This window comes from Mesoplodon densirostris, chromosome 18 (genome assembly GCF_025265405.1).
Source record: "Mesoplodon densirostris isolate mMesDen1 chromosome 18, mMesDen1 primary haplotype, whole genome shotgun sequence".
Lineage (NCBI taxonomy): Eukaryota > Metazoa > Chordata > Mammalia > Artiodactyla > Ziphiidae > Mesoplodon > Mesoplodon densirostris.
This window is the reverse complement of record NC_082678.1, coordinates 27,386,617-27,408,441: the sequence shown is the minus strand read 5'-3', so window position 1 is coordinate 27,408,441 and position 21,825 is coordinate 27,386,617. Positions and strand designations below refer to the sequence as shown.

Below are 21,825 nucleotides of genomic sequence, written 5' to 3'. Positions count from 1 at the left end.
GGACTCCCAACCACTGTGCCACCAGGGAAGCCCCTCGATGCTTTTTAACTTTGGGTTTTCTGTGGACCCGATGAGACCTAATTTTATGGAAGATGTATTTTTTTTTTTCCAGAATGTGAGATTAATTCGAAGTCCTTAATATTTCTAACTCTTGCCTTTGCATCTTCGAAAACATGAATAGCGTTGGATAAGTCTTTTGATTTTCTTTTAACCTCAGATGGGGATTTTGGCGGGATGGAGGCACAAGGCCTGCCCTTGAAGTACGGTTTGAGGGGAGAGGAGCCTGCGGCCTTGTGTTCCTTTATGAATGAAGACTCTGCATCGGAGGACTTTCCCACCAGCTTCCTGGGCCTCTGCACCATGAGGAGCTGTTTCAGCTTTCTTGGGGATGGCCTCCTGAGCTTTCATTCTTTGGCAGTGTTCGCCACAGATGGCTGGGCATTCTGTTTCCTCCTGACGCTCTCATCTCCCACTGCTTTGAGGTGCATTTTCTGTATGCCCCTTGAGGGCCTTGTTCACTCTCACCAGCTTTTCCTCTGTACTCTCAATCTTTGCTAGGCTGTCTGTCTGTGGTTGGGCAGTTTCTAATTTCTTTTGAAAGATGTAGCGTGTAAACATGGCACTTAAAAGGTTGCAACGCGTACACGTGGCAGGTTTTTCTTCCTTTTTAACCTCATCAATTTTTTCTTGAGTTTCTGCATCTAACAAATTTTCCACAGAATGGAGTTCCCTCAATTTGTTTTTTTTAGTTGAATTGTTGGGTACAGGTTTAACAGAAGGGCTCCTTGTATTGTTTTTCAAAAGGCCCAGCGGCATATGTCCATCTTGTGTATTTGAAAAAAGAAGTTGAATGAATGGTAATAATGTTGATTCCACATCTCCTAGATTTCCCTCTGAGATATAAGGCAGTATGTAATTTAGTGTACTGATAATATCACTTTTATTATTAAAGTCCAGCTGCTCATTCATGAAGCCTGACAAGCTGACAGCACTGTTAGGTGAGGACGTCCTCTCTGACTCAATAGTCAGCTCGGTGCTGTTGTTCTCCTTCTGGGCTTGTAACACCTTCATCAACGATCCTCCTGCATTCTCTATAGATGTTTCTTCATCTGTCAAAAGAGAAGGGACTGTTTTTGATCACTGAAGACTGATGGGACAGCCTTTTGTCAGTCCACAGCCAAAGAAATTAGGAATCAGTCAAAGTTTGAGTGCCACTTAGGAGAAAAAGAAACCCACCCTTAAGCCTATGACTGGCAACAACAAAATGTGAAAAAGGTCTCTCTTGAAAAAGGGGCTATCTACTCAGAAAATTCTGTAGCGTGAAATATAGGAACTATATTCAGGATTACTCCACTGGTTCCCAGGGGCCAGTACTCAAGAAAAGCCAAGGCTGGAAGACAAATATTCCCCTAATCAGCTGGACTCTCTGCAGATCTACTGTGACTCCTCACGTTCATATACCCCATCCTGTCCTGCCTCAAAGGCACAGGAGTGTGAGGCTTCCTCTCTCCACCTCTTCAGTGTGCTTGTGTTCTTGCTGCTATCACAGATCTCCACGACAACCACCGCCGCTAACAGGTCGTCATCTGGACGTGTCCTTCTCCAACTACCCACTGAGTCCTTTGCTTAGTCCCTGCTTCTATATATCCCAGTCCCCGTAACAGAAGCCTCTATACAGAAAAAAACACTATGTCCGCCCTGGCTCTTTGCTAAAATTTGGGCAGGGAGCTCGGGTATAAGTTAAGAGATTTGCCAGATTGTATGCCCATGTGGAATGTTCAACAAATCGATGGAATAATACTTGAGGCCCTAAAATGTAGACGGGAAAAAGCAACTTCTGTCAGATGGCTACTTTGCTTTCAATTCATTTTACTTCTAATATTTCCAGCTCTACTTGGGGAACCATCCAAATCTTCTGACTGTGTGAAGGTAATGTGTACCATTGTGTAGCTGGGCTTGTCTCCCAAAAGGATTAAAAGTATTTTTGGTGAGGGTCAAAGGAGGAGGGAAGGGTCATGAGAAAGGAGGAGCAGAGGCTAGCAGAGAGCCCCAAACTGGGGACAGGAGATCGGGGCCCTAGGGTCATAGCACTTAACACTGCTGATCTTGTTTTTCCTCACCTGTAAAAGGAGATTAAAAATGCTTTTTCTGCCCACTTCTGGGGGAGAAGGGAATAATATAATTAGTAAAAAAAATGTTTGGGGGAGTTCCCAGGTGGTCTAGTGGTTAGGACCCGGCACTTTCCCTGCTGTGGCCCGGGTTCAATCCCTGCTGGGGGAACTAAGATCCCACCAGCTTGGTGGCCAAAGGAAAAAAAAAAAAAACTGTGTTGAAAAATCAGCAATATTGTCTTTATATAAGTGGCAAAGTGTTATTATTTATGATGTGCTCTAGATCACTGAAAGAGACCTGTATTCAAGCTACCTGGGCATGAAAGCACATTTTGGAAGTCATCAAGTTAGTGCCCATAAATCTAATATATAGAAAAATCGTTGAAAGCCCCTGAGTGTTTTGTGGATAGAAAAACTTGCGATTCAGAGCAAGTTCAGAGCTGGACAGTCAAAGAAATAACTAGCTCTCCCATGCATTAGAAGGGCTTGGTAGCAGCTTCTGGTTATGGAACCAGAAACTCTCAGGCTCCAGATAGGACATAAAACAGCATCACTTGCACTCTTTATAAAATTGCAGAAACAAACCAAATAAACAAAAATATATTTACACCTGTCTTATAAGACAAAGGGTACTTGAGACCTAATGTATATAAAATCAGTTTACAAACTGTGATGTACTATGTGAATAAGTTGTCATTTGCAGAGAGGGCAGCATAGGATATGTGGCCATTAATGTGAATTCCCTTCCCCCTTCCATTCCTTTCTCTGGTTCCTTTACATATGCAGATCAGTTACATTATGAAGCTAATAATGTAACTGAGCTCTTCTTAGCTTAATAATGTAACCAAGAATCTGATTTTTAGCAAGGGGGTAATTCTTAGAAATTTAGGGAGCTGGAACTCTAAATGAATGTATTAAAATAATGTAATTACATCATTAGTTTTAAAATGTATCATCCTTGATTAAAAATAACAAATTAAATTAAAAATTAAAAATGTATTATCCCGCAATTGAGACTCACCACAACGTGTGACGTCCCTCAGGCGTTCACTGTCACAACGCAGCTTGACTGTCTCACAGACAACCTCAATAGTATTTTTAAATTGGCAGAGGCAGCAGGCCCTACGGCTGGGTAAGATCCTATAAATGGAAACACAGGTAATTAAATTCGTGGTAAAAGAGTTACCTGAGTAGGTAGAAGAGGTAGGCCAAGGCCACCACAGACCAGTGCAAAAAGGAGTTCTTGGGGCATATGGACTATAGAACTGGATAGGGGCCGGTTGGCCAATTGCTGCCCTTGACAATAAATATAGAGGAGGAAAGTGCCGGGTCCTAACCCCTAGACCACCTGGGAACTCCCCCAAACATTTTTTTTACTAATTATATTACTCCCTTCTCCACCAGAAGTGGGCAGAAAAAGCATTTTTAATCTCCTTTTACAGGTGAGGAAAAACAAGATCAGCGGTGTTAAGTGCTATGACCCTAGGGCTCCGATCTCCTGTCCCCAGGAGGAAATAAATATAGAGGAGGAGAGAGGTGCCCAACAGAAGGATTAGGATGGCAGTAGGTATGATATGCCTAGAAAAAAGGGAATAGCGATTAGAATTGGGTGACACTGAACTGTAGTTTAATTCAGAAGTATCTCCTTCCAACCCGAAAGCCTCACTTTGGGTTGAGAGTACACAGGAAGAAGGCAGACTTCTAAGAAGAGTATGAAGAAGACTGCACATTCTGGAGTCACTTTCTCAGTTCCTATTTGTGAGGAGTAATATATTAGAAATTATTCTAGTAATAAAAAAGCATCATGTGGCTAAACAATAACAGAGATCGCATTGACCATATCTGGACAAAAGGAACATTCCAAAGAATAACATTATCATTATAATAAGGTATAACGTAGCTAATTGAAAAAAAAGCACATGAGTTCATAATGATACTCCAAATGAAAAGTGGGGGAGCTCTTCTTTATAGAATAATGTCAGCTAATAAATGCAAAAGGAAGGATAGAATTAGGAAAGTGTTATTTTGCAACTATCAATGTAATAATCGATTCAGACAAGGATTATCATTGATGCACAGTTGGGTGAAGAGTTGTTTGAAAGTAGGATCTTCACTGATCCCAAGGATCACCCCACATATTATTTATCAATTACCAAGGGGAAAAATAACTTTACAATGGAGAGATATGGAATAGACCACCTTAACCAAGTGATCAAACTTAGCACTGGGCCACCTCAAGTGATGAAGTATGAAGAATACATCACCTATATAGTATTCCTCCCCAAAATGTTTACTTCGAATCTAATGAGGAAACAGAAAAATACAGGTTGTGGGGCAATTTACAAGACAACTGGCTTAGACTCTTCAAAAAAGCCAATGTCATAAAAGACCAAAAAAAAAAAATAGTAGGGAAAAATTCTAGATTAACGGAAACACAGACATGACATGCAATGCCTAATCTTTAATTGGATCCTGTATCAAAACAAAACAGACTTAAAGAATGTTATTGGCTTCTGGCCAAGATGAAGTACAAGGGCCAACTTAACCTCCCACCTGAAACAAGGAAAAAATCAGATGGAACATAATGAAACAACAGTTTTCAAGAAACTGAACCTCAGGCAATACATTTCAGTGATTCCCGAGGAGATGGGAAATAAATGAAGTGATCCCTATAATTGCCCTTACTTCTCTGAGAGAGTATCCACGTCATGGTACAGGGAAGAGAAGTCCAGACAGAGACTAGTGGGCTCCCTGACAGACAAAATGGAGATAAGGGTCTGGGAAAACCAAGGTAACTAGAGTTCACAAAGCAGAGTATCAGAGAGAAAAGAAGTGCACAGACAAAGAACTCTGGAGATATGCAGAGGGATCTCTTGAGAATTCAACAAAGTATGGGTCAATACATTTGTGTGAGGAATAACTTGATGCCAGGAAAAGAACCACATGAAAGGATTAATAAGAAGAACAACTGGATATCACACAGGGTTGTAGGAATAGTACCTGTTCCTACAAGTCAGACTGGAAAACCTCATGATACTCAGAAAGGACTTGTCTCAGTAGTTGCAAATAATGAGCTCCAGACTAAAGGCTACTTGGACTCCTACCCAACGAACCTTAAAAGCTAGACCTAAAAGAATACAATTGTTTTGAGTAACCTAATTTCACCCAAAACAAAGCCCAGGCATTTTACAGGAATATAAATATACATAGCACACAATAAACTAAAACTCACAATATCTGGGATCATATGAAAAATTGCATGCAAGCATGCAAAGAAGTAGGAAAATATGACCCATACTGAGGAGAAAAGGCAATCAATCAACAATAACCCATAATCTATACAGATGTTAGAATTGGCAGAAAAGAACTTTTAAAAGGTTATTATACATGAAGAAAAGTTGTTATAACTGTATTTCATATGTTAAAACACCCAGACTAAACACTGAAAATGTTAAGTGTAGGCATGGAAAATGTAAAACAGACCTAAATTGAGCTTCTAGAGATTAAAAACAATGTCTAAATGAAAAAGATATTGCAGGAGGTTAAAGGCTAATTAGACACGGCAGAAGGTCAGTGAACATTAAGGCATAGCAACAGAAACTATCCAAAATGAAACAAAAGGAGTAACAAAACAACCACAAAATGAATAGAGCCTCAGTGACTTGTGCAACAACTTCAAGTGGCCTAATACATGTGTACTTAGAGTCCATGAAGGAGAGGAGAAATATAAAAATTTGAAGAAATAATAGCCAAAATTTTTCCAAATTGGTAAACACTATAAACCCTCAAAGTCAAGAAGATCAATGAACTTTCAGCAGAAGAAACATGGACAAAACTACACCAAGGCACAAAAAATAATCGAATTGCTCAAAACCAGCAATAAAGAGAAGAATTTAAAAGGAGCCAGAGGAAAAAATTATACACTACATGCAGAGGAACAAAGATAACAATGACAGCAGAATTCATGCTTGAAAAATCGTAAACGAGAACTCAGTGGAATAACATCTTTAAAGTAGTGAATTGAATTCTATCAAGCTAGAATTTTATACCCACATCTGTCAAAACAAAAGCAAAATAAAGACTATCTCAGACAAACAGAAGCTGAAAGAATTCATTACTGGTAGACTTTCACAATAAGAAATGTTAAAAGAAGTATTTTTAAGCAGAAGGAAAATGACACCAGATTGGAATATGGATCTACATAAAAGATTAAGAATACTGGATACATACAACAATGAAGACCCAATTCAACCAAAAATAAATAAACAAATTAAGAAAAGAAGGGAAAAATCATATAATCACTGCAATAGATGCAGGAAAAGAATGAAAACATCTAACATACATTCCTGATTAAAGAAAAAAAAACAGCCCTCAGTAGACTAGGAATGGAAGGAGACTTCCTCAACTTGATAAATGACTTCTACAAAAAACCTAACATCATACTTAATGGTGAAGGACAAAGTACTTTCTCACCAGGATCAGGAACAAGGCAAGGATATCTGCTCTCATTGCTTCTATTTGACATGGCACTGAAGGTTCTAGCCAGTGCAATAGGGCAACAAAAAGAAAAGACACATTCAGAATGGAAAGGAAGAAGTAAAACTATCTTTATTTGCAGATAACATGATTATGTAGAAAACCTGATAGAAGCTACGAAAATGCTACTGGAACTAATAAATGAGTCTATCAAGTTTGCAGGGTACAAGATCAACATACAAAAAGATGAATTTGTCTCAACAAACAATCAGAGATCAAAGTTTTAAAATGCTACTTATAAAAGAATCCAACATATAAAATACTTAGAATAAATCTGACAAAAGACTTGCACACTGAAAACTGTAAAATGTTGCCGGGGGAAATTAAGAAAGACCTAAATAAATGGAGAGATATAAAGTATTCATGGATCAGAAGATTCAATATTGTTGAGACATCAATTCTCCCCAAATCGATTTATACATCAAAAACCCCAGTAGGCTTTTCTATAGACATTGACAAGCCAATTCTAAAATTCATATGGAAATAAAATTTAGAATAACTAAAACAACTTTGCGAAAGAACAAAGTTGAAGAACTAACAGTAACTGATTTCAAGGATTATGAAGCTACACCTTCAAGACATTGTGATAGTAGTGTAAAGATAGACAAAAAGACCAAAGGGGGCCTCCCTGGTGGCGCAAGTGGTTGAGAGTCCGCCTGCCGATGCAGGGGATGCGGGTTCGTGCCCCGGTCTGGGAGGATCCCATGTGCCGCGGAGCGGCTGGGCCCGTGAGCCATGGCCGCTGAGCCTGCGCGTCCGGAGCCTGCGCGTCCGGAGCCTGTGCTCCGCAACGGGGGAGGCCACAACAGTGAGAGGCCCGCATACCGCAAAAAAAAAAAAAAAAAAAGACCAAAGGAACAGAATACAAAGTTCTGAAGTAGAGAGATGTGGAGAACTGACTTTCAGGTTCAAAGGCATTTCAGTGGAGAAATGATAGTCTTTTCAACAAATGACGCTGGAACAACTGAATATCCAGGTGCAAAAAGAAAAAAAAAAAAATGAACTTGATCTAAACCATATACAGAAGTGAACTCAAATTGGTTCAAAGATCTAAATGTAAAACATAAAACTATAAAACGTCTAGAACAAAACAGGTGAAAAATTTTATGACCTTGAGTTTGGCAAGATTTCTTAGATACAACACCAAAAGCATAATGCATAAAAGAAAAAAATAGATAAATTAGACACCATCGAAATTAAGAATTTCTGCCCTGCAAAAGACACTCCTGAGTGAACGAAAAGATGAGTCACAGAATGGGAGAAAATACCTAGCAACTTACCTATTGGATAAAGGACTAATTTCCAGAATATAGAAAGAACTCTCAAAACTCCAGAAAAATATAGCTAAAAGATTCAAAGATATACAGATGGAAAATAAGCATATGAAAAGATGTTTGACATGATTAATCATTAGGGATGCTACAGTGAGATACAACTACACACCTATTAAACTACCTAAAATTAAAAATACTGAGCATAGCAAATGTTGGCCGCAACGTGAAGAAAATGCAGCTCTCGTACACTGCTGGTAGAGATGTAAAATGATCAAACCACTATGGAAAATGGGTATTTTTTAAAAACTTAAACATACACTTACCAATGATGCAGCCATTCTACAGGCAGGCATTTACCCAGGAGAAATGGAAGTAGACATCCATACAAGACTTGTACACAAATATTCATAGCAACTTTATCTGTAATAGACAAAGACTCAAACAACTCAAATGTCCATCAATGGTCAATACATAAATGGTGGTACATCCATATAAAGGAATGCTATTCAGCAATAAACAGAAATGAATTACTGATATATACAACAATATGGATGAAGATTAAAATAATCATGCTGGGTTAGAAGCCAGTTAGAAAAAAGTATACACTGTATGATTCCATTTACATAAAATTCTAGAAAATGCAAACAGAAAGCAGATCAATGGTTGCATGGCGATTGGGAAGTGCAAGGAACGATGGGAAGGAAGAATTACAAAGAGACATTAAGAAACTTTCTGAGGTGATGGACATTTTGAGTTTCGTGATGTCTTCATGGTGTGTATGTATGTGTGTGTGTGAACACAGATTATTGCATGTCAATTATACCTCAAAAAGCTGTTAAAAGAAATGATATTAGATAAGAGAGACAATTGGGGAAATTTGAATAGCAACACTTTATTAGGTAATATGATTGTGTAGGAATTTAATTTCTTCAATACTGTGTATTAACAGTATCGTGGTTACACAGGGAAATAGTTTTTAATATCCAGAGAGGAGGGCATCTAGCTGACAAGAGAGGGATCGCAATTGTGGCAGATGGTGTGGGACACTGAGGAAGATGAGGCTAGAGCAGTGACCAATGCGTGACGGCACAGTGAAGACAGTCATTTGTCAGGTGACCTGACAAAGACGGTTGGAAGAGACTGCTAAATGCAGGGCCGTTTCCGCATACTAATCTCACGCAATCCCCTCAACTAGCCTTGGCGTAACAGAAAGTTTCTATTAGCTTGCCATATTGGAGGGGGGATGGCACAATTTAAGGTGCAGTAGGTTGTGTAATAAACTGTCACAATAGGGTCCTACAGAAATAGTTTTTTAAACCGCAAAAAAATAAAACTTGACCCTTCCCTCACAACGTATATGAAAATTAACTTAAAATGAATCATAGACCTAAATGTAGCTATACAACGTCTGGAAGAAAACGTAGGAGAAAATCTTTGTGATTTGGGGTTAGACAGTGGGGTCTCAGAGAAAGATTTCTTAGATTAAGACACAAAAGAGCAGAAAGCATTTAAGAAAAATTGCTAAGGGACTTCCCTGGTGGTTAAGACTCCAAGTTCCCAATGCTGGGGGCCCGGGTTCGATCCCTGGTCAGGGATCTAGGTCCCACATGCATGCCTCAACTATGAGTTCGCATGCCAGATCTAAGAAGCCCATGAGCCGCAACTAAGGGGCCCATCTGCTGCAACTAAGACCCAGCACAACCAAATAAATTAATTAAATAAATATGAAAAATTAAGAAAAATTGCTAAATTAGAGTTCATCAAAAATTTAACACTTCTAGCTTTCAGAGACACTTTAATATAATGAAGATAAGTCACAATCTGGGAGAAGATATTTACTAAACACATATCTGAGAGCAAGGACTTTTTCCGTTGCTTTTTATATAAAGCACTCTTAATTCTCAATATAAATATCCAATTAAAAAATGGATTTGAACAGACACTTCATTTAAAAGGATATTTGCACATGAATAGACACTCAACATCATCAGCTATTACAGAAATGCAAAATGTGGCAAAACCCACGAGATTCATCTACACACCTACTAGAAAGGCGAAAATGTTTTTAAAAAACACATATAAGGATCAGGTGAAGATGTAGAGCATCTGCAACTCTCATAGACTGCTTGTGGGAAAGCAACATGGCACAGGCACTTTAGAAAACGGTTCAGCAGTTTCTTAAAAAGTTCAATAGGCACTTAGCATATGATGAAGCAATCCCACCCTGAGGTATTTTACCCCAAATAAATGAAAACATATGCTCACACAAGACATATATTCACACACACATGTGAGTGTTTTCAGAGGCTTTGTTCATAATAGCCAAAAAACAAGAAGAAACTCAAATGTGCATCGAACGATGAATGCGTAAACAAACTGTGTATCCACACAACTAGAATACTGCTCAGCGCTCAAAAGGAATGAGCTACTGACAGGTGCAACAAAACAGATGAATCTCCAAAGAGACTGGCTAAGTGAAAGAAGCCAAAAACAAAAAGCTACATACCACATGATTTCATTTATCAAATATTCTGGAAAAGGCAACATTATACGGACAAAAATCAGATTGGTGGTTGCCAGGGGCTGGTAGTGACAGGAGGATGCATTGACTACAGAGGGACATGGGGGGTCTTTTGGGAGTGCAGAAGTTTTCTTTACCTCAAATGTGGTGGTGGCTACAGAACTATACGTTTGTCAAAACACATCACACTGTATATTTAAAAAGAGTGAATTTTGTTAAACGAAAATTATACATAAATAAACCTGACTTAAGAAGATAATCAAACAAACCTAAAAGTACAATTGAGTGAAAATCAATGTAAGAAAAATCAACTTACAGTGTTTCCAATTCAAGGGTCATCATGAGGATGCTTTCCATTGCGGTAAGTGACACTTGTGCTGTTCCCATGTCTCTGAAGGAGAAGCCCAAACATGCATGATATAAAACCCAAAGACAAAATTTCTAAACTGAAGAAGATACTTAACATGTGATTACTTCCACTTTGGCTTCTTACTTGCCATAGATGATAATGCCAAAGAGCTCTTTTGGAAGAAATTTAAATTTGCATCATCAAATTAATGACCTTGGTGCTGAACAGTACAATCATTTTCTATGATCCTCACTTCTCATTTTCAATTGCATCTACCTCTTTTGATCACTCTTTTTTTTAAAAAAAATAATGTACCCCTTATTCCTTTTTGCTTTCTTGGATAAATACTATTCCTATATGCATCTTCATGTTCCATATCTATATGTGTTCTTCAACACTGTTCTCATCCTCTGCTGGCTCTCTTACCCATATATATTCTTTCTTAATCCTTTTCTTTGCCAATAACTCTTATTTTCAATAACCCAGTTAAAATCTAAATTATGACTGTTTAGCCAAAGTACTCAAGTTTTGACGAAAGTAAAAAGGAGCAGAAATTATCTCATGAGCCATGAAACTCTTACAATACTTACAAAGAGTTTAATGCTGGCACTTTAAAAAGACAAGAATCTTCAACTGTTGGCAAAGGATTACGATTGAGAATTCTGAAAAATGGAATGGAATTAAAATTATCTGCATTTTCAATTACTTCCATGAAAGTTTATATTCATTTTTTTTGGTATGGAACTTGAAGGTTAAAAAAATTATTTTCTGTCTTTACCTATAAATCACCGTTAGAATCTGTAAAACACTCTTTCACTGGGAACTACCCAGGTCTCTAGATGACAAAGTGGAGAAGAGAAACAAACAAACAAACAATAAAATAGAAAAAAAGTGGCTAGCAAAGAAAAAATATGCCAAAGTACTTTTCACGTTAAAAACCCTCGAAGTGACTATGCTGGTAGGAAGCCCTTGCTCTGTAAAAAAAGTACTATTTCTAGTGTCCTCCTTAATTCAAGGTGTTTTTCTTTCATCTCTACAAAGTTTGAAAAATTTCATGATTTAAACTACCCAGCTAAAGAGAAAAATAAGGCTAATTCCTTGGTTCTGGAGCCAAAGAAGAGAGAAATCCAAGAGGAACTGGTGAAAGCCATACTCCCATCACATAGTCCCGTGTGTATTCTTGTGCCATAGCTTTTGTTACTGTGTATGTAATCAACTGTTTATTTGTCACTCTCCTAGATTGTCAGCAACTTGAGAGCAGAGACCACACTTTATTGTCATTATTATTCCTGTGCCTGACATAGTGCCTAGTATTTACTAGGCATTTAATAAATGTTTGCTGAATAAATAAATAACATTTTGTTTATATATCAATAAAATAAACAAATTAATTTTGGGGAACAAAATTTTATTCCAAAATGTTGGAATAGATTTTCTTCATAGTTCTTTCTTTCTTCCTTTTTTTTCCCCTTAGTTCTTTAAAACAAATAAGGGGGAAAAAAAAACAGAAAAGAAACAGGAAGAAAGAAGAGAATAGCTGACTTAAGGTTAACTCTACTCAAGAATTATTAGTGTACTTTTGCAGAATATTATAAAGATAATTATCAAAACTAATATCTTTTGGGTTGCCATGCATATGTGATCAGCATTTAACATTTCATCCTCACAGTAACCTTATGTGATATATATATTACACAATTGTACAAATGAGGAAACTGAGGCACAGAGAAGTTACATAACTTGTCTTAAGTCATCAAGCTCGTAAGAAGCAGAGCTGGAATTTGAACTCAGTTCTGACTCTAAAGCCTGTGTTTAACCTGAATGAAAAAAAAAGTGTTGTTTTTTTTTGAAACATCTGTTACTTTAACCTTAATTTTGACAGCACTAAATATAGAAATACCTTTTCAAACTTCATCTACCCATCTGGGAAAGCCTCTATGAGAATTATATTTTCTCTTTTTATTTATTTATTTATTTATTTCTCTTTTTATTTATTTTTTCCTTAATCATCTCTTGTGATAAATATTTAATTAGCCTATGGCCATTGAGACTTTATAGATTTTTTTAAAAAGTTGCAGGAAAATCAGTAAAAATGATGGAGGAAGGACATCTGAAAATTCATCCCTGCATAGAAGCAACAATAACAACAACAACAAAACTGGCAAAAATGGTCAGAATCAACTTCTTCTGAACTCTGGACATTTAACCAACATGCTGGCAGTAAATGGGGGAGCAATTTATTCAAGGAAAACAAATTAATTTCTGTAAGAACAATGAGATCTGTGTTGCTTTAACTTGCCCTCGACCTTTGGTCTCCATGCCAGTGGTAGCCTTGAAAAACAGCCCACATCCCTGGTACCAGAACGAGCAGCATGGACTGAGAGGTCCTTCAAAGCCTCATTCCCAAAGAACTGTCATTGTTTTACATGTCTGGTGGTCCCCTGGAAGACCTCACTTGAAAGGCTTGCCTTTGACCTGACTGAGGGCTGTCTAGTGAGAAAAGCCTCTGCTCAGGTGGCATTTCTGGAAAACATTTTCAAGCAAATATTTTAACATGGCGGTGGCATGAGGCAATGGATAACAGTTTGGGGCAAAAAACAACCCAACCGCAAAGCTTTAAAAGAAAAGCTGAGGAATGAGGTGTGCACAGACACTTTGAAATATTCCAATGTATTCCTGGGAAACTGGAAGACCACAAGACATATTCCTGGGCATCTAGGAGAATAACTGTTAGCATTAATAAATGAGTTCAGCAAGGTTGTAGGATATAAGATCAATATTATTTTTACACACCAGCAATGAGTAATCGAAAAATGGAATTTGGAAAACAATTCCATGTGGAACAGCATCAAAACAAATATAGGGCTTCCCTGGTGGCACAGTGGTTGAGAGTCCGCCTGCCGATGCAGGGGACACAGGTTCGTGCCCTGGTCTGGGAAGATCCCACATGCCGCGGAGCGGCTGGGCCCGTGAGCCATGGCCGCTGAGCCTGCACGTCCGGAGCCTGTGCTCCACAACGGGAGAGGCCCCAACAGTGAGAGGCCCGCGTACCGCAAAAAAAAAAAAAAAAAAACAAATATAATACTTAGGGGAAAATTTTACCAAGTAAGTGCAAGATTCACACTGAAAAGTACAAAACTGTTGAAAGAAATTGAAGAAGATCTAAATAAGTATAAAGACCTGCTGGATTCATGGACTGGAAGATAATCTTATGAAAATTTCACTACTTCCCAAATCGACCTATGGTTCCATTGCAATTCCTATCAAAATCCCAGCTGACTTCTTTCCAGAAATTGCCAAGCTGTTTCTAAAATTCCTATGGCAATTCAAGGAAACAGAATAACCAAAACAATGTCGGTAAAGAACAAAGTGGGAGGACTCACACATCCTGGTTTCAAAACTCAGTTCAAAGCTACTGCAATCACAGTGTGGTACTGGAATAAGAACAGACATGTAAATCAATGGAACAGAATTGACAAGATAGCAATAAACCCTCATACTTATGGTCTATTGATTTTCAACAAGGGTGCCAAAACAATTCAACGTGGAAAGAACAGTCTTTTCAAATGATGCTGGGACAACTGTACATCCACACACAAAATAATGAAGCTTCACACCGTATATGAAAATTAACTCCAAATGGATCAAATATCCAAACGTAAGAGCTAAGACTATAAAACTCTTAGAAGAAAACACAGGAGTAAATCTTTATGACCTTGCTTTAGACAACAGTTTCTTAGATATGATACCAGAAGCACAAACAACCAAAGGAAAAATAGATGAATTGGATTTTATAAAAACTAAAAAGTTTGCGCTTCAAAGGACACTATCAAGAAAGTGAATAAACATATAGAATGGGAGAAAATACTACAGGTGGGAAGAATAAGATGCAGTGGGGAGAAGAAAAGTGTAGTAGTTGCTAGGTGTGACAATCTCAAAATTTTGAACTATTACAAATAAAACAGCCACCCTGAATCACCCCAAAGGGCAGACCCAAGTTATTTTTGCTTTTAGTGTTTATGCCTTTCTAAATCTGAGAAGCTGCCAGGATTCTAGTACATAGCAAAAAGTGAGGACAACACCCTCAAGTGTGTAAGCTTTTGTGTGTACATAGCTATGTAAAGGAAACCAATGCTAGCTGACTGGGGGAGCATTAGGGCGGCTCTGTGACCGCAGCTCAATTTGCCTTCATAGTGTGGACACACCTCCCACACTGATATTCTCAACAATGGGGTAAATAATTCAATAGGGATAAGGCTTTGATTTTCCTCTTATTCTCTCTTCGTATTTATGTTCTTGGTACGATATTGATGTACCACGGACAAGCCAGCATGTGAATGTGCTCTGTCTGCTTAAGTTATATAGCCTTTCTACATTGTAGAGTCCTTCAGTTTCTAAAATCATGGAGCTTGTATTGTTAGATCCAATGAAGTGACTAAAAGAATTTTTAAACATAAGCCATCAGTCTGGACCTGCATAGGTGAATGAAGGAGAAACACTTTACAGTCAGAGAAGAAAAGCATACTTAACATTTAGGATTATCAACCACTGCCGGTTTTCCATAGTATATTTCATTCCTGATTTTATCTGAAAGAGATATGATGACTACCACCATTCAAAAAGTGGTACTTTATTAATAAGCTCCTGGCTCATCTTTGAGGTAGATTTCGGATTTAAAATAGACTACCACACTGCTAACCACTTCACCTGATATTTCTCAATAACATAGAGGCTTCATTCAAGAAACCTACTGACTTATAATTACCTGACACCCGGTGATGAATCAAGGATTTGTGGGGCCTGAACCTCATCTACTTTGGGAAATCCTAGCTAATAAAAACAGGCAAAGTTATAAATAGAAAAATCGCTAGGACCCCTCTCAAGACCTTGGAAGGGACCTATGCAAGTGAGGAGCCCTGAAGCCTAAGGTTCATTGAATTCAGGATAAATCCACCTCAGCTGGGGCCCTTTTCCAAACTTATTTAATGCAAGCAACTTATAAACACCCCAGTAATATGTCATTATAGGTAGTAAAATGATTTAACTCGAGGGTGGCATCTTCCCTTGGTGGCTTGCCTTTGGTAAGAGATGCAATACAGTTTGTATCTCACCATGGCAAATGTTTCCTAAAGCAACTTAGCTTTGTCTATTAGAAAGACTTAGTCCAAAACAAAGACTTACTATACTGTGACAGTCTTTTGAAAGTAACTGTGAATGAGTCTTCGGAGTACAGTACTAATTTATTTACAACACCAGGTAGTTCTGATTCTTTCACTACCTTTTTCTGTCATTTAAGAGGAGCGCAAATTCCAAAGGAACAAGTTGGTGCCTCTTCCATTACAAATCTTTTCTAACCTACCACCCGTTTTCTACTTCATCACCCCCCTCCCTCACCTTGTTACCCTGCTGCATAGATGCTAGAATGGCTCTCATATATGTTTTCCCATCAACATCCATATTTCTCCTTCCAGTATGAAAGCTTCTTGGGGACAAAGTCCCTGCCCTATGCGTCTTTGTATCCCCAGCACTTAGTAGAGTGTTCACAGACAGTGGGCAAGGCACTCAGTGAATGTTTTGGAATGAATTCACGAATTTTTAAACTGTGATTTATTTATTTATTTCCACAATGTATTGTCCTGTGTTGCCTACATAACTATAGTGAAACTCTGATTCTTATAAGGAACTCTTGGTGTTCTGGGATGTTTAGGAAAGGTGGTGAGTTTCAGACGTTGTACTGACGCTACTAAAACCTCCTGGGGAAGGGACCTCACGAGCCTGCTCTCCGGTGTGCTAACAGAAGAAAAACCGACCCTCGGTGCTCTCTCCCCAAGGTAGGCGTCAGCAAACTAACAAGGGAAAGGAAGGAGGCCGCTAAAGATAGGCATCTGCAGGAATTGTTAACCCAGCTCCAGACACAGCCTCAACACCTTCATTAACCCAAAATGTGGGAACTGTGTGAAACTGGATTTCTGAACCACAAGACAGGTAAGAGAGTCTTTTCCAAAGCCAGGTGTAGAAGAGCTCTTTCCCTTGAGTCTAAAATCGCCTTCGGGCCACTGAACGTACCCACTATCATTTCCTTGTGCCATGAGAAATCAGAGAAGTTTTGAGCTGAAGGGGTGGAAAACCCACACTTCTTATTGAAGAGTAGTCAGCAAAGAAAACATATTGAATTAGGCCACAGCAAAGTCTTTTCTTTATATTTTTCACACTACAGCTGAACACAAACAACGTCTTTTTCCATACCTCAAAGGTTCCTATTGGCCACCGATAATTCACTTCAGCAATATATGCTTTTTTGAAAAATAATGTTCTGGGTGGCTGGGGAGAGCCCTGTGGTGGGTGTTCAGGAATTCTTTCTGCTTTACCATTTAAAAGAGCTAATGATGGTTGGGGAAGCACCCATACCCACTGAACCACACCCTGCTCAACTTAGTTCTCTGCAGCTCTGTGTTGCATACATTTTAAGCAGTTAGGAACTTTGCACATGAAAAGGAATCAAAGTGAAATTCAAAAGTGGAAGTTCCTGGACCATTCTCATATTGGAGAGGCATCCGTGGGATTCCATGACAATGCTAATCTGAGTGTTTTTGTTTGGTGCCTTTAATTGACCATGCCAAAGATCAGTACTATGGAAAGCAGAGCCTTTCATATATATGAGTTAAACAAGTCTCTTGGCCTCTTTGTACCTTAGTTTCCTCATTTGAAAAAAAAAAATAAATGGCTCTCAAGACATACTTTCCAGAATTCATACTGGGCTTACTTACACCCAGCTAACCAATAACTGCATGATTGTTTTTACACACAGTTGTTTACATGTATTCATCTTCTATTTCACTTACAACTTGTGTAAAAACTGCATTCCATGCCAGGCCTGAAACGTTCCAAAGCTCAGTTCTGTGAGTAAATTGCAACCAAGATTTCTACAAAAAAAGACACGAGCAAAAGAATTAGAAAAACAGATATTCTTTCAGAACATTTATCCATTGGCAATAATTCTCATTTATATATGATGAAACGTAACATCACTACTCCCTCCATACACTAAAGAAATCTCACTGTGGGAGATATTATGATTTATACTTTCATGATTATATATGTGGTGCATTAGATACAAAATACTAAATGCTCATTAAATACTTGTGTTAAGTGATCTTTATTTCTCTAGCTAGGCAGCACTATTGACAGTTTGGGCTGGATAATTCTTTGCTGTGGGAGGCTCCCCTGTACACTGTTGGATGTTTAGTAGCATCTCTGGTCTCTGTCCACTAGATGCCAGTAGCGTATACAGTTCTGACAAGCAAAACTGTCGCCAGACACTACCAAGTGTCACCTGTGTGCAAACTCACCCTGGTTGAGAACCACTGCTCTTGATCCTGGGGGATGTTGGATGCTCAGCATGATCCTGCTCTGTGCTGGAACTGTCACCTCGGGATACAATGGAGACTGAGCTACAACTTCCTTAAGGAGCTCTGGAGGCTGAGGTGGGGTCTTCTGCTGGACTGGAGAAGGTTCAACCTCTTTAGTGACCTGTGGATTTATGGGAAGTGCCAGAGCCAGAGATTTAACAGTGACCTTGTACAAGTGTGACTGCTGAGCTTCATTTACCCCATGATGAACACATGGTCAAACTACAACCTCCTTAAGTGTCTCCAAAGGCCGGGCGAGGGCCTCCTGAGGACTTGAAGTTTCTAGTTCCTCAGGGGCCTCTGAAGGCTGAGATGGAGCCTCCTGCGGAAGTGGAGGTGGTTCTACCTCCACAGTGGGCTCTGCATGCTGAGCCTGGGCCTCTGCCTGGGGTGAAAAAGATTCAACGTCCTCAGGGGTCTGTGGATGCTGAGCAGGGGCCTCTTGATGAAGTAAAGATTCAGCCTCCTCAGTGAGCTCTGGATGACGAGTTTGGGCCTCCTGCTGGGATGCAGAAATATCTCATCCTCAGCAGAAGACTCCCTGTCGTGTAGCTTTTGGGTCATGTGTTCCTTGCGTGTGGCGCTGAGAGGCCTATACATACCCCTAAGCCAAAGTGGCCGCCTTCTCCCGAAAAAGCCCTCCTAGAACACAGAAAGGGAAATATTAATTCTGCATCTCCCCTGCTTTCTCTGGCCACAGTACTTTATCCTCCTCACATCTACCTGACTCTCACTTTCCCCTGAGCTTCTCTTACGCAGCAGAAATCCAAAAAAGCCCCTTGGAGGAAAACACACACTGTTAGTGCTGCATGTCACTTTTCATCTCTCTCACAATGTGTTATCTCTGCTTTCACTAGGACTAAATGGGGACCTCAGTCCATAATCACAATGAGCAAAATCACCACAGACCCGGGATCATGAAAATCATTGCATGCATGCTGGCCTTCCAGAAGTTCTCTGTGTCTGTCCAAAATGGACCCCAAGTGTCTCTGGAGAGACATTTGTATGTGGCTTAGCATGGAGCATAGGCAGGATTTTCAGCCCCGTTCACCTTTCTTTGCCCTTGGCCAACTGCCCTCGTGCAGTGAAAACACTGCACAACGGCACTGGGCAGAAACTTGTTACTCCCTTAGACGCGCTTCACACCAGTCCGCTTCGGACTTAGTCGCACATGCAGCATTTGCTGCGGGTGTGGGTGTGGGGAGAAGGTGATTTTATTTTCCTGGCTGCTCTATCCTATACGTTGAATCACACCAAGTAAACACCTGAACCCAACGAGCAAAGTCATCTATAGCTCTCTGACTTTCACTCTGCAGGCTGTCACTCAGGTGTCAGTGAATTGTGGAATCCGTTTAAAGGCCACGACCAGCAGGGAAGCACAAAATACTCTTTTTGAATACAAATAGAAGAGAAAAAAATCACAGTGCACAATAAGTTTGTTTCAGAAACTACTTATGTCCATATAGTATGTGTCTACTCAACTGTGACCTAAAACGTAGCTCACAGCCCAAGCACAGTGTGTGATCAGTGGAGAAGTCCTCAGTGGAAAGGGACCATCTTCTTCTTGGTAATCACTAGCAGTATGACCATGGGGCAAGATAGTTTCCCTTTCTCTTTCTCCAGTTCCTTATTACAAAAGGAAGAGACAAACTACTGTCTAAAGTTTCTCCCGGTTAAAATTCTATGAGGTTTGGATAAAGGGAATAGAGAGTAGGGGCCTGAAAAACAGTAGGATGAGAAGGGAAGTTTTCTTGCCACTTTCCAGAAGGGACTCATATGTTCTACCTTTCGTCAGCTTTGAGTGAGGCCAGCCCCTAAATCCACAACCATGAGGCCCTCCCTACCCCAGAGCCTCCTAGAAGGCCTCTGGCCTGGCCTGATGCCTGGGAGCCAGGCATCCGCCCAGCAGGAACAGGTACAACCAAAACATCTCCCCGTCCACCCTCTTTCCTTAAAGGACTAGTGAGAGCAGATGAATGTGTGCCAGTCCTGTTCTAACTCAGCTTGGGCTGCGGAGCTAATTCTGCTGAGAAATAAACTAGGGTAAACCATTAGGGTAATCAAGCGTTCTTCCTGCCTTTGCTGAGGAAACTGAAATAGATGAGTTCTAAGTTCTCCTCTAGTTGTAAATTTCTGCTTTCAAAGACCAATATTTACCTTCTGCTTCTTTTTCTATCTTCCTCTTTTGAAATTCTAGGAGAAGAAATCTGCTTTGAAAGAAAACAGGATCATGATTATCCATTACAACTATTTCCAAATCCTTATTCATTCCTTTTGACTTTAAATCTTATCTATCCAGTAAGATGATAACTCTTTCAAGGAAAGGAATTCTACCCTGTTTAAGAATCCTTTGACTCTTCCACAGTACCTAACTTAGGGTCTTGCATGCAGCTGGCGATATATTTTATTGACTGTTTTAGATAATGTTCAACAGATAATTCCTAATAAAAACTCTCAGAAGTAGGAAAAGAAAATAAAAGTATCTGGCAGAAACCTAAGCATTGTTCTAAAGTCAAGAACAAGAGTAGGATGCCCAATCATTACTGCTACTATTGAGCACTGTGGAGGAGGTCTTAATCAGTACGATAAGAAAAACTGAAGTATTGGAAAGAAGAGACAAACATATCTGCATATGAAACAAGGGACCCAAAAAGACCAAAAGAATCAACTGAAATTTTATTGGAAGTAACATGAGTAAGATGGCTCCATACAAAATCAAGAGATCAACATATTAGCCTCAATAGCTTTCCCATAGAACACAACTAACTAACTAAAAAACAGAAGGAACCTCCCGTTCACTATATCAATACAAATGCATAAAGCACCTAGGAATAAATTTAGCCACAAATTTGTAAGACCTATGTGATGAAAATATTAAAACTTTTTTGAAGGACGTTAAGAAGTACTTACATGGCATGAGATACCATCCTCCTAGAATGTTGTAAAGAGGTCAATTCTCTTCAAATGAAACTAAAAATTCAATGCAATCCATTTTATAGCCAAAATAATTTTTAAATAAAACCTGGCCAGCTGACATTTGGTAGAGAATATATGTAAGAATAGTTATGAGATGTATGCAAAAGAAGGTCAAAGAGTAGGACCTTGCCCTACCAGATATAAAATATGTTATAGAGCAACTGGAATTAAGCAGTGTGATATCAGTACTGGTACAGGACAAGATAACTGGATCACAGAACAGCATCCAGATGAAGATAGCATATTAGACCAGGGAAGAAAGAATAAACCATTCAGTGAAAGATTTGAAAAGAATCAGATCTTCATGTAGGGGGAAAAAGTTAGATCCCCTACCTCAACCACACGAACAAACAAATACAACAAATTCTGGACAGATTATAAAAGTACTTGAAGAAAATATTAGAGATGATTTTTACGTCACGAGGTGACAAAGGCCTGGCTAACAAAACCCACCCCACATGAGCCATGAGGAGACGACAGGCAGATATGGTGGCAGACTGTCAACACACCTCCTACTCTTCACAGCCCTTGCCCCCTTTTCCCCTGGACTGTTTGTCTGCTTCTTGTTGACTTATAAAACTCTTGGGAGTTCCCTGGTGGTCCACTGGTTAGGGCGTGGCTCTTTCACTGCTGTGGCCCGAGGTTCAAT

The 21,825-nt window shown here is 39.3% G+C and overlaps 1 protein-coding gene across 1 annotated transcript in view; it reads right to left on the bottom strand.

Annotated features, from left to right (window-relative positions):
• LOC132479145 (uncharacterized) overlaps positions 1-21,825 on the bottom strand; it is a 302,289-nt gene that overhangs the window by 53,309 nt on the left and 227,155 nt on the right. Inside the window, 11 exon segments of the mRNA XM_060082726.1 lie at positions 50-106; positions 108-504; positions 506-1,109; positions 3,133-3,251; positions 10,759-10,833; positions 11,382-11,453; positions 17,634-17,714; positions 18,125-18,321; positions 18,430-18,585; positions 18,704-18,842; positions 20,358-20,407. Of these exon segments, the coding sequence (XP_059938709.1) occupies positions 50-106; positions 108-504; positions 506-1,109; positions 3,133-3,251; positions 10,759-10,833; positions 11,382-11,453; positions 17,634-17,714; positions 18,125-18,321; positions 18,430-18,585; positions 18,704-18,842; positions 20,358-20,407 (1,947 nt within the window).